The sequence below is a fragment of the Fopius arisanus genome, unplaced genomic scaffold (assembly GCF_000806365.1).
Source record: "Fopius arisanus strain USDA-PBARC FA_bdor unplaced genomic scaffold, ASM80636v1 scaffold00010, whole genome shotgun sequence".
Taxonomy (NCBI): domain Eukaryota; kingdom Metazoa; phylum Arthropoda; class Insecta; order Hymenoptera; family Braconidae; genus Fopius; species Fopius arisanus.
The window spans coordinates 827,474-840,150 of NW_011887749.1; the positions used below are offsets into that span (position 1 = coordinate 827,474).

At 35.3% G+C, this 12,677-nt stretch overlaps 2 protein-coding genes across 3 annotated transcripts in view; both read right to left on the reverse strand.

The window, feature by feature from the left end:
* Positions 1–2,562: 2,562 nt before the first annotated feature.
* On the reverse strand, positions 2,563–4,809 carry LOC105274281 (uncharacterized). 2 transcript variants are annotated; one of them, XM_011317228.1, is made up of 6 exons: positions 4,591–4,809; positions 4,401–4,523; positions 3,464–3,526; positions 3,310–3,372; positions 3,084–3,125; positions 2,563–2,967 (listed from the first exon to the last, which is right to left on the reverse strand). In XM_011317228.1, exons 1-6 carry the CDS (start codon positions 4,633–4,635, stop codon positions 2,896–2,898), a joined length of 408 nt encoding a protein of 135 aa, XP_011315530.1. In that variant the 5' UTR covers positions 4,636–4,809; the 3' UTR covers positions 2,563–2,895. The 2 variants fall into 2 exon arrangements, with proteins under 2 accessions (XP_011315530.1, XP_011315531.1); XM_011317229.1 differs by lacking the exon at positions 4,401–4,523.
* A 5,107-nt stretch (positions 4,810–9,916) lies between these two features.
* LOC105274282 (uncharacterized) overlaps positions 9,917–12,677 on the reverse strand; it is a 4,950-nt gene continuing 2,189 nt past the window's right edge. The window contains exon 3 of the mRNA XM_011317230.1: positions 9,917–10,523. Within this exon, the coding sequence (XP_011315532.1) occupies positions 10,390–10,523 (134 nt within the window). The 3' untranslated portion in view covers positions 9,917–10,389. The remainder of the gene's footprint in view (positions 10,524–12,677) is intronic.

Here is a 12,677-nt window from a genome sequence, read left to right on the forward strand (position 1 = left end):
GAATTTACCATACACAATTTTCTTTGTTTATACTTAACGAATTGAAATTAACGAATAAAATAACGTGGGCCAAACGTCTAGTAATTGAGTGGGTCAAATAGCACGGGTCAAATGGAACGGCACAAATGTAACGGTTCAATACCATCGGCTCAAATCGTACAGCTGGAATTCCCTCCAGGAAATGTCGTTTACTGTAACAGTGCATTCACCTCATAATCGAGCATTGTGATCAAATACCCTGAGTTCCATTGAATGGGTCAAATTGAACCGTCTCAAACCCCACCCCCATACAAACCCCAAAAATCGTCCACTTCCCTTCTCCTTTTGTTCCGTGCAAAACGGTTGTGTACAATTCCAAGATAACTCAATTCTTCTATTTTTTTTTTTCATAGCAAATATACGATGTGCAGTACGTTTGGCTATCGGTGGTTGGACTGTTCTGAAATATTAAACGGGAGCAAAGACCTCTGGGTACGCTTTATAACCCTCCCCACCCTCTCACGAGTGTTCCTCATGGGCTCCTCCAGCCGAAAGTTCGACGAGTGCGGTTGAAAGAGGCGGCAGCCAGAGTTAGGGGTTGGGGGATGAACCCGGAGTAAAGTATGGGGGTGAGAGGGTAAGGAGGGATGCTAAAGTATGGGGGTGTAAAATCGAAGAGACGATTCGCTGCGCCATCTACACCTACGTACGCATGCGCAGGGGAGGATCAACTCCCTGTGAGGGTTGTGGAATTTGTTTTATTATTCTCCCTTTTCTTCGGGGATTTTAATTCGTCGCGAATCGACGATTAAGGGTTGAAGGGCGACGTCTCAATTTGCAGGGGTGGTGCGAGAGTAATGACATATGTTTTCTCAGTACTTCAATCTCGAGAAGTTCTCGAATGTCGGGGAGGGGGAGGGGGTGAATTATTCAGAGTTGTCAAGTTTAAGAGATTCTGGATGTCTCTCTGTAGTCGTGGAATATTGGGGTATGGGTTGTTGCATGAATTGTCGACCATTTTCCATGGAGTTTATGGCATATGGGGTTAATTTGTCTGTGGATGAATAGAGAAACATTTATTTCAATCAAAGGATTTGATGGCTGGCTGGAATTAAATGCATTAATTCTTTTCAGTTGTTGAAAATTGTTGCTCCGGGATGAATTCAATTTTTTTTTTACAGGAAGCTTTCTTGTTTATGAAGCAAATGTATTTTGATGGTTATGGAATGGTTAATTAAGGATAATACATTTTTTATCAATAACCATTGTTATTTTTTCATTAGGAGCATGAATAAACAAATAGTTAATATTTGTTGTATTTTCACATGGAATAAATTAATCAGAATCAAATAAATAAATTTTTATTCAACCAAATGTTTTTTGAAGTGGAAATAGTATTTTTCACGCCTAGGGCAAAAAATCTCAAAAGACCTTTTTTCTGAAGAAATTAATAATCTCCAAGAACAGTTCCCGATGATTTTCCCCAAAAATCATTATTTCCCCTGATAAATTGATAATTAATAAAATAAATGTATTCGCCTCTTCTCACTTTACCAGCCTCCTCTAAATTCTCCCTGTTTAAACGTTTTAAATTCCTCAAGCCCCATCAGCAGCTATAGTAATGCTACCCCCACCCCCCTCCCTCTTTTTCACCCAAAAAAATCCAATTACCGAGTAAAAATTGTTTATCCCCTCTGCAAAAAGTAGAGATCATTCAGACAAAAAACTGCCAGTGGAAAAAATAAAGGGTAAGACAGAATACGATAATTCCTATCTCAATGGAAAACACCGTTTTCCACGAGAGGTCCGTTAACGAGCGCTAATAACCCATGGCCTCACCCTTTTTCCCCCTCTTTTTCCCCTCCTTAAACTGAAAAATACAACGAAAAGTTGGGGGAAGGGGACAGGGGGAGTGAACGCGCCACTTTGAAGCATCGGCTCGTTAGCGCGGGCAATTCTTTTGGAATGGTGGAGCCTGGATGAGATGGGGCTTTTAAAATGCAAACGAATTTTTCGCCCTAGCCGCAGTCATGAGAAAAAGGAAAACCACCGAGAAATTGGAATGAGAGAAAGGGGCGTCTGATCATTGAGTTCCGTTACCACTTCCAAGGGGGCACTATCTTGATGGAAATTAAGAGACCGCTCTGGAGTAAAGGGGATGGTGTGGGCTTGATGAAATTGTTCTTTACTGGACAGGATTGTTCATTTCAGGATTACGCCGTTGCTGCAACCATGACATCGGGGAATAATTTATCTCGGAATTTTCAGCCAGTTGGCGCACGCAGAAATCCTGATATAGGAGAATTCTCCTTTAACCGACTTTGACCTCGAAATATCTCACAATATCTTGACATTCTCGAAATATCTCGAAATGTATCGAAATGTATCGAAATGTATCGAAATATATCGAAATATATCGAACGGCTGTAAAGGTACCCGTAAGATGAAACAGACCCTCCACCACAAGGTCGTAGCAAAATCTCAAAAAATCTCAAATATTCAAATAATGACGGAAATTTGGAATGAAATTACTCATTTAAAGTGTAAAGTATGGAAAGAATGACAATTTACTTTCGTTCCTTACACAAAAAAGAGAGAGGAAATCGATCTCGAGATATCTCGAAATTCTCGAGATATAGCGCCACTCACTGCAATAAATTTCTCTAAAAAAATTGATTGTAACAAGCATCAGGATAATTTATGAATGCCCTCCGCATATAAAATGCCTGAAATTGAATTGATTCAAAGAGAGGTCCCGTCAAATCTAGTGAGCATAACTCCTTGATTCATCAGCTTCTCCAGCAGTTCCGAGTGAATGATGAAATTCGAAGATTTGATGAATAGGGATTAACTGATGAATATCACCGAGGAAATTCTATAAATCCATCTATTCCATTTACTCCACGATAATCCCATTCAACTCATCAGTTTCATGATGCAGGATATTTTACTCCTCATCATGTCGATCTCCAGTGACTCTTTGTGCGCCTAACGATGTAAAATCCCGCGGGGATGAATGAAAAAAAAATAAATAAAGGGAGCAGAATATGAAAGTGCATTAAAAAATATTGTAAATCCCGTGAGATCATGAGGTAAATACTCACAGTTTGCTTCATTTTTTCCAGACTTACGAAGGTCTTCTGCAGCTGAAAAATTAAGGGTCTCGTTGGTTAAACTTTTCACGTGTTTTTCTCCGTTATTTCTTTGCTCCCCATTCCAGAGATACCGTTGTCTCACCCTGAGCATATTTCATCCAACGGGTATGAGGAGAGGGGAACGAAGAAAAGGCGCGGAGGACAATTGAGTCGGAACTGTAAGACTTGGACTTACGTGTTGGTGAATGCAATTGTATGCTGGCTTCACCCTCAAAATACTGCGCTTCCTCGGAAATTTCTGCAACGATCCCAAATGGCCCGTGTACATGTTTATTCAGAGGAGGGGATGAGGAGGGGGAGGGCAGAGAGGAAAAAACGGAGTTATTTACCTCGTTTGCTTGATTCTGCAGCGAAAGACACAACATTTCATTCGACTGGGTGATCTTTGTACTCTGCAATACCACCGATGCGAATTTTCCGACGGTTTTTCATTGGGGGAAGATGAGACAATGGAAATGACAAAAAATTCATATTATAAACAATCGGGCAATCGCCAGTTGCATTTTCTAATTAATTACGTTCAATATAAATATGTAATAGAAATTATAGAACATTTTTTTTTTATTTAAAAAAAATAGCGCAAGATGAAGGTGTGGGAGAGTTGGGATTTGATGTGAGACTTTAAGAAGATTTCGATTAATTTTTTGGTTTTTTTAAGAACGAGATACCGGTATGAAACGATTTCTGTAAAAAATTTACGATTTTGTAATCGCGCGCCACTTTCGGTGGACCAATCAGGAATCGTCGCTTATGGTTTCGAGATTTTCGAGATAATCGATTGTGTCAAGCGTGTCCTTTTTAGAATGGGAAAATGTACGATTTTGTAATCGCGCGCCACTTTCGGTGGACCAATCAGGAATCGTCGCTTATGGTTTCGAGATTTTCGAGATAATCGATTGTGTCAAGTGTGTCCTTTTTAGAATAGGATTGAGGGCTTGAGAATCTCAAGTCAAGACTTTTGAGAGTTGGAGTTGAGACTCTAAAGTCTCGAATGAAATCTCCTTTAGCCTTAAAAAATTTAATTTTCCTATGAAGAATTAAAGACGAACAAAAATACCATAATCGAATTACCACCAACTGACAACAGAGCCTTCAAAATCAGTCTGTAACATGAATTATCAATAGTATCTTGGCAGCTCTATGGGCGACAGCCGATATCAAGTGAATAAATGAATCTCAGTGAAAAAAAAACCCCAAGCCCTCCCCCAAAGACCCTCGATCAAATAATTTGAATGACAGTTACACCTCAACGAATCGATAAATTACCATCACTGAACAAGCCAACGTGACGAGAATCAGAACGCCCATGAAAAATGTAACAAAACCACACTGTCGTCCCACTTGCAGAACCGACCTTAATTCGCTGTCAGCAATGATAAATCTCCATATCTATTATAAGGAACGAAACCACTGTGACTTCTACTATCAACACTAATGATAATTAATTTTTACTCACCAGCCGATGAAAATAGTCCGAGCGGAACTTCTGTCGCACGTCCATAACTCCTATATTTTTTCTTACTAACAATTTCCCCTCTATTACACTTTTACTAATTATTTTTTTAAATACATTAACGGACACGTACACTCAATCATTCATAATTCCGTGATTGTTTTATTTATGAAGGGGACATGTCAATTTCGAGTGATGGGAGTGACGTGTAAGAGTGGGAGGTTGAAGTTGACAGTGGGTGGAGGGATGCGAAATATTTGACAGGCGACACATGATCGATCGAGTGGAACTGAATTCGACGGTGAAATCTTGGAAATTTATATCTTTTACAAACTGTTGTAAATATTTTTTTCCCGCGTTCCATCATGTCAAAAAATATAAAGTCGTCCGATAAAGGATAAATATTTCCAAGACTTTGAATATTGAATTTTCCAAGTGTTTTCCAATTTTCCAAACAGTTCTAGGAATTATTCCCCCACACTAAAATTTCCCATACAAAATCCCACGGTCAAAATCCCCTCATGAGAAATCCCTTGAAAGATAAAAATAAATTAATAACGTTATACGTTGGACGGTTGACCAACGGCTGTCATCTCGTCGACCACTGAATCAATTCAATGCAACAATTTCAACGCAAATATGTAATCTCTATCTGTCCTTTTCTTGTCGAATACTTTTGAATAATAAATCTCGTATAGTCCCCGTTGATAATTTTTTCCTTACATGCAACAACCACGAGAACATAAACACAAATTACATCTAAGAAATCGTATTTAAAGTGAAAATTGAAACATAAAAATAAATTAATAATGTTATACGTTGGACGGTTGACCAACGGCTGTCATCTCGCAGACCACCGAATCAATTCAATGCAACAATTTCAACGCAAATATGTAATCTCTATCTGTCCTTTTCTTGTCGAATACTTTTGAATAATAAATCTCGTATAATCCCCACTGCAAAAGTCAAACCACAACGAATAATACAGTAAACAAAACCGACGGATCAACTGAATCAGAAGTGAAAAAAAGAAATACTTCAACGAGAGCCCCTGTACTAGCTCAAATAGAATACGTACTTTCCTCACGCACATGAAGTACGACAAAACCAAAAAATACAACAGCTACTCTAACGACGAAAATAAGCCACCGAAAAAGATTATACGACTCAAAACGAAGGAGAAGTGATACAATTTTTGTTTTGGACGATTTCGACCCGAAGATTTTGTCCAGAATATTTTTTTTCCCAGATAAATAACTCCGGACATCAGGTATATACAGTATATAACCGTTTGTAAGTGAATAAAAAATTTATTAAAAATATTGCGATAAGAAAATTGTTGATAATTATTAAGGCGATGGGCGTTTTGAGGTGGAATTAGTCTTAAATGATGCGTAAATGTTGCGTAAATCGAATAACCACTGGTTAAGGTGGTTGTCGCGCGACAGTCTCTGTAAAAAGTTTATCCGCTGTAAAACGGGCCAGTTTAGAACATAATCCTTTAGCGGTATATAGTCTCACTTGATTGATTGCATTGTGCATGGATAGCTAAAGCATAACTATATATTTTCCATATTAACTATTTTCAATTATATAAATTTATGAATTTCCGATAATTATATTCCGTAAACCAAACGGTCAATCGATTTGATTTTTTTTTTCTGTATTTCCTCCCACGATGTATATTCCACGTTTTTTTTATTTCTAAAACTGTCGAGTCGTTGATTTTTAAAAAATTCTAATCGGCAAAACTCCATTTAAACACGTGTTAAATCACTCGAATTTCAAAAATTTATATCTCAAGTTCAAAACGGTCAATTGCAAACGGAAAAGGCTCATTTTGTTGCTAATTTTTCAAACTATTCACCATAAAATTTTTAACGAAAACTGTCGAAAAAAAATTCTACGCGACAACAACCTTAATATGACTCTTTTGGTTATCAAACTGTAAAAAATCTCGATTACTGATCTGCCAATTTAGTACTGTAAAGATATAAAAATTCGATTTCCTCTTTTTTCTATTTGAAGTGGTTAATTGAGTGAATTTATTCGGACACTTTCATTCTGCCGTAAAGTCCTTCATCAGTTGAAAAAAGCTTTTTAAGCTGATGGAGAAAATCAGGAGAGCAGGTTTTTTCACCTGTACCAAACTGACCTAATTCGTCGTTAATCGTTCAAAATGGAATTGACGATTTAAATCCTTAATGAGACAGAATCGAGGGATTTTCAATATTTAAATCCCATAAAAATGCATGAGCTGTTGTTGAAGCCGCAGATTCAATCACTTGGTACTCTATAACCCGACATTCTGTGGCCCCGGTCTCTGCGGTTGTCCTCTTTTTTTTTCGCACCGAAAAAATCCCCAGGCCACATCTCTCTTTCTGCCATGGAATCAACTCCAGTTAAACTGAAATTACGAATTGGCTATCTAGTTTTCCACCGCTAAATCCATGTAGAGAAAAATTGGGTGGCTGGTAAGAGAATTTTTTCCTTACATGCAACAACCACGAGAACATAAACACAAATTACATCTAAGAAATCGTATTTAAAGTGAAAATTATGTTCAATAGTTCATCTAACCGTCATTTAAAATGTACCTAAAAAAACCACTCGCAAAAATTATCATATACAATTTATTAAATTTTCCGAGAATATAAAAAAATTATGACGTTTGGAGAATGATGGATTCACCGAGATAAATAAATTTCATCCAAAACAACTGATTATTATCTATTTCACCGGTTTTTTTTACTAAATTATTGAAATCTTTATATTAAAATATTAATTTCATCCTTGATCTACAATGCATTATTGATTAATTATGCCTATGGAATTAATCTGGCAGAAGAGATAGCAATAGATAATAATGATAATGATGACTTGCAAATGGAAATAGCTGAAATAGTGAGCTTCCCTAAGTTGAGGATTTGGGGGCTGACATACCGCGTCAGTACTCAATCCACCGAGAACGAATCCAAAAATATCCCAACAATTTTGCCTTCCCCTTCGATTTTCTCGAGAATCCCCTCGAGAATTTCCTCGATTTTCCCCGGAAAATTCCAGTAAAACGATACCCAGAATAGTCCAGTATCGTGAAGTGGCTGAGAAATCGATCAGTCTCGAAGATGAAAACGCTGTCTGAGTCCTCTGTTTGTCCATCGTCGAGAGGAAGTGATACTTCCCCGAAACTCCTCACTGTCTAAAAGCTTCTCAAGAGTCATCCCTTCATCCACACAAACCACATAAATAAAACTCAATATCAAAGGGACCAACTGAAAAAAAATATTTCATTCAACTCTTTATCTCAAAGCCCGTGAAAACACAGAGATAAAGTAGAGAAATGGACGGGATTATTTTTGAATTTTATCACGTAGTCTTTCATCCCCCAAAATCATAGATCGAGGCAAATTCCACTGACGGACATTTTTACTTTAATTTTTATCATGTCTGACCCAACTTGTCAAAACTACTTTATTCATTCATTTATTTGTACTCCTGGAGACTTTAGAAAATTGCAATAATAATTCATTGTAATTCTGAATAAAGAGTTTTGAATTTTAATTTCAATAGAAAACCTTCTTCACATTTCATTTAATTTCAATTTTTTTAATTGATCATATAAAAGTGTTATAGAAACATTTATTGAAATTTGTAGATATATTTTAAAGAAAAAATAACGAAATTTCTTTTCTATCGAGTATATAGAATTCTAATTCGTAAATATATTATAGACTATTCATAAATATATTTATAGATTGGTTATATATATATTCTATAACCTGACTATAGAATATTTATAAATTATTTATAGAACGGTTCAACAAATTCTATAGAATGCTATAGAAATATATTCAACGATTCGTTGTGGTCACATGGAAACCCGAGTATATCGTCCTACAATAGAATTAATATAATTTATAATATAGTATATTTACGAATATATTTATAGATTATAAAAAATACATTTACGATATATTCGGGTTTCTATCTGAATCGTTGAATATATTTCTATAGTATTCTATAAAATTTGTTAAGTCCTTCTATAAATACTTTATAAATATTCTATATAAATATTGCTATCCTTATAGCAAATTCGTAAATATATCATCGAGGATTCTATAGCAGGACGATATATTGGGGTCTCGATATTTCTATAGAAAATCATTGAATATGTCTCAATAGCATTTGATAGAATTTGTTAAATTTGTTGAATCGTTAAATATATTTACATGTTAGGGGCATTTATCCCCAGATTTACCCTTAATTAATCTATAAACTATGAATGAAAAACATAAACAAGAAAATATTCGATTGTTTCACTGTACATGCTCTTGGAAAAATTTAAACGACCCCTAAATAAAACATATGAATGCATGCGTGCACCCTCGAGTGGTCGGTGCCACCTGGAGGTGGGGAATGCGACACGTTTTTTTTCTTTGTAGCAAACGAGTGCAGAAACAGAGGCACGAGGCTCAAATAAAATGAGTATGAAAAAGAGAAATCAAATGGCCACAAAGAACAGGACATTTAATTAAAAACCGTGGAGGCAGTCCGCAGTTTGCTAAGAGGAGAGAGCAGAACAGCCAGAAGTGGAGACTGAAATAAAAATAAAAATTCAGTGTTTTATCTGGGGGTTGTTAGTCTCGTGTGTTTTGCAACAATAAGTCTTGCTTGAAAGTAAAAATAAAAAAAACAGATGGATAAATAAATAAACGGGGTAAATGACGGGTTAAACAAATGTATGCAGACATATATATCGGGTGAGAATAATTGCGTGATGGTTTTAGGGGATTATTTTTAGTGGGAAAATTAATATGATTTATTTTTACAGATTATTCCAATTGAATTGATATAATGAGCCCATCGATTGCTTGGACACACCATTTGTTATTCACTCCACGGATTATTCTATAGAATTTTATTAAATAATTAATTAAACATCGAAAACATTTTATGGGCGAGAATCTATCGTGGAAATAATTCACACGTCTAATACATCTAATACACCTACAGCTATAATTCTTCAATAGTCCAAATAGGTTTTTTTTTTATTGGCAAATATTTGCAGAAACGAAACAACAACAATCTATAAACTAACCGGTTCTATAGAAAATACTATGAAGCAGAATTGTAGGGTATAGAATTTATTTTTTTAATTATCTGCGAGAGACATTCCGCAGAGGATTTAAAATTTTCTATAGTTGCTATAGAATATTTTTAACTTTAAACAGTTGTTGCATCTTCTCAAGAATAGCTACATGTACCTGAATCGTTTATGTCATTCTATAGACGGGGCTCTATGGAGTTATTGTGAATCGCAAGCCTGTATAATTATCTACAAATTGTCTTGCAAATAGGAATAATAGGAATGAAGTCGTAAAGACTCCAGAGAAAACCATAAAATAATTCTATAGAATCCCATATAACGCAGAAAATGAGCGTGCAACTGGTGTGTGAGTTCAGAAAAATCTTTTGATTCCATTCCAAAGTACATTATCTCCTTAAAAAAATATTAGCTCTTTGAGAGCTGAACAGGAGTCCTCAAACGAGCATCAACTTTCTCCCAACTCTGTATTTTCATCTCCCATTAATGTGAAACGATACAATTGACAAGATACCGAGACGGCTTTATATTCATCAAAGACGCAAAAGTGCAGAATCGAGTGACTAATTATCGTGGAATTTGTCTTTTAACTCTTTGGTTTTCCTTTAACAGTTGAAAAACTCGAGTAGAGCGGATTGAAGTGAATTTTACTGGTAGCAGTGGTATTTCAAAGGAGTTTTGAATCTTCGTTGGAATTTTTATCGCTCAGACAATAGATCCACTAGTGATCTGCCGAGTGCAAATAAAAGTAGAGATGTGGCACAATTTCGGTTCATGCTGGCACTCCGTACACTCGCTTCCCAGTGTTCGTCATCGTGTTCCTCTGTCTCAGCTGGAAATGACGAAAAGAAAAAGGTGTGATTTTTTTTTCTTGCTCTGTAAGTAAAGGCACAAGATTGGAGAGCGAATATTTTTCTTTTAGCAATATCATACAGTGTTTTATTCAAGCAACGAGGTATCGGATAAAAACGTATTGATTTCATTGTTATGTTCCGACCACGGAGTTAAAAATAGTGGAAAAATTACGTGACAACTCACGTAATCCGAAAGTGAAATGTTTATTTTTATACTCTACGTTAAATATATAGAATTTTTCATGCGCGTAAGATTACTCTAAGAACGAACTATTTTATCATGAATTTGGAAACTGAAACATTTTTCGTTATTTTTTATAAACGTATGACGTATCAAGTTGTTATTTCATAACTATTCATGTGTTTATAATAAATTTTTTAACGATAGTATGGAATATTTTTAAACGGTTATAAAAAATATTTGTTTAGATTTTTCGTAGACATACCCGCTATAGAATTAAAAAAATAGAATTCTCCTTTTCTTGTCTTTTACTCTTTAGTCTTTTAGTGGTTTTTAGACGTTCCCTAAAGTCCGGGAAAGTGCAAAGAGCCGACCAGCCATTTTGCACTCTGCACTTGCCTTTCATGTCATATTTCATAATTATTCATGAATTTTACATAAATTTTTCATAGAACTTTGAAAAATTGAAAACTCAGGAACTGCTACAGAATTAATATTAATATATGTTCCGATATTTCCTAGAGATACCTGATGTTCAGAGAAATTCATAGAATAATTTTAGAGTTTCCTATAATTGTGGGTTTTTTTATTTCGAGACAATGAGAAATCCCCAATCAAACAGATTGACTTGTTATCGAATGATCAAACAAAGGCAAACACTACGTAAGTTCTAATTGCATGGGGCAGGGGATTGAAGGGGAATGAGTCCAAAGTTTTGTATTTATCCAGCATCCTTGGAACGAAGCGAAGTTTCTACTACTATTTACGATGGAGTGTACGACCGAGTGGATAGTTGAACTTTTTAATTTTTCTTTATTGACCTCTGCCATCTTTTCTTACTCAGTTTATTATTGATAATAAATGAAGGCTCTTGGGCCGTGATTGAGGCAATAATTTTGATTTTAATCAGCGAATACCGGGAGAATTATTCGAATTGTTTCTTCGCGAAGAAATTATCGGAGTAATTCTGATTTTAATCATTTTCTCTTGAGATTTTTTGCATTATGCAAAACTTATTGGTTTAATGTCACAGCGATAGATTTGAAATTCGAAATAGAATTACATTTTGCTCTTTTCTTCGCGAAAGGGCATTAGCTAAATATTCACTGTTGTAAAATGAATCAATTGAGGCCACTTCTTTTTTTGTCAATTCGATTAATAATTGAGTTTGCTCGGAACCATTTCAGTTTGTCATTTCAACGAAACTTTGAAGAGATTAAATTTTGGATTTTTTCAGAAATATCGGTTTTTTCCCTTTTTAACTTAAATTCCGTTTATTTAATACCACCGGTAATTCGTTGAATATTCGATGGGATTATTAATCGAATAATCTGTCCAATTAATTCAATAGAAAGAACATTTTCATGGATTTCGTGTATCAATGCAGTGGGGAGTGGGTTGGACAAATTTTTTTGTTAAATAAAAGCTGGAAATTCTATTCACCTCCAGTCATAATCCATCTAATGAGCTAATTATTTGTTTTACCCCGAAATTTGATGAGTTTTTCAATATTTCGTCGGTTTACATGATAAGGGAGACGAATATGTGATTTTGTATGGACTCAAATGATTTTTTAAGGCCCGGGTGGACTATCTATCGAACATCATCTTTTGTTTAAAGCTGTACAATTATTAATGACATGTCGACAAAATGTTTTTGAATAGAATGGAAAACTTATCGCTCGAATTTTCCGAGTAGTTATAGCTCTATAGATAAATAGTTATAGAATTATTAATGACATGTCGACAAAATGTTTTTGAATAGAATGGAAAACTTATCAGCCAAATTTTCCGAGTTGTTATAGCTCTATAGGCACACGGCTATAGAATTATTCATGACATGTCGACAGAATATTGTCAATAGAATGGAAAACTTATCGCTCGAATTTTCCAAGTAGTTATACCTCTATAGATATATAGCTATAGAATTATTCATGACATGTCGACAGAAT

What these genes read in the sequence shown, in the direction of transcription:
- LOC105274281 (XM_011317228.1), bottom strand. Translation starts at nt 4,635, where the DNA reads ATGGACGTGCGACAGAAGTTCCGCTCGGACTATTTTCATCGGCTG. An exon ending in CGGACTATTTTCATCGGCTG is followed by an intron (nt 4,524 to 4,590) that starts GTGAGTAAAAAT and finishes TCCTTATAATAG; the next exon opens with ATATGGAGATTTATCATTGC. An exon ending in CGTTGGCTTGTTCAGTGATG is followed by an intron (nt 3,527 to 4,400) that starts GTAATTTATCGA and finishes GTGGTATTGCAG; the next exon opens with AGTACAAAGATCACCCAGTC.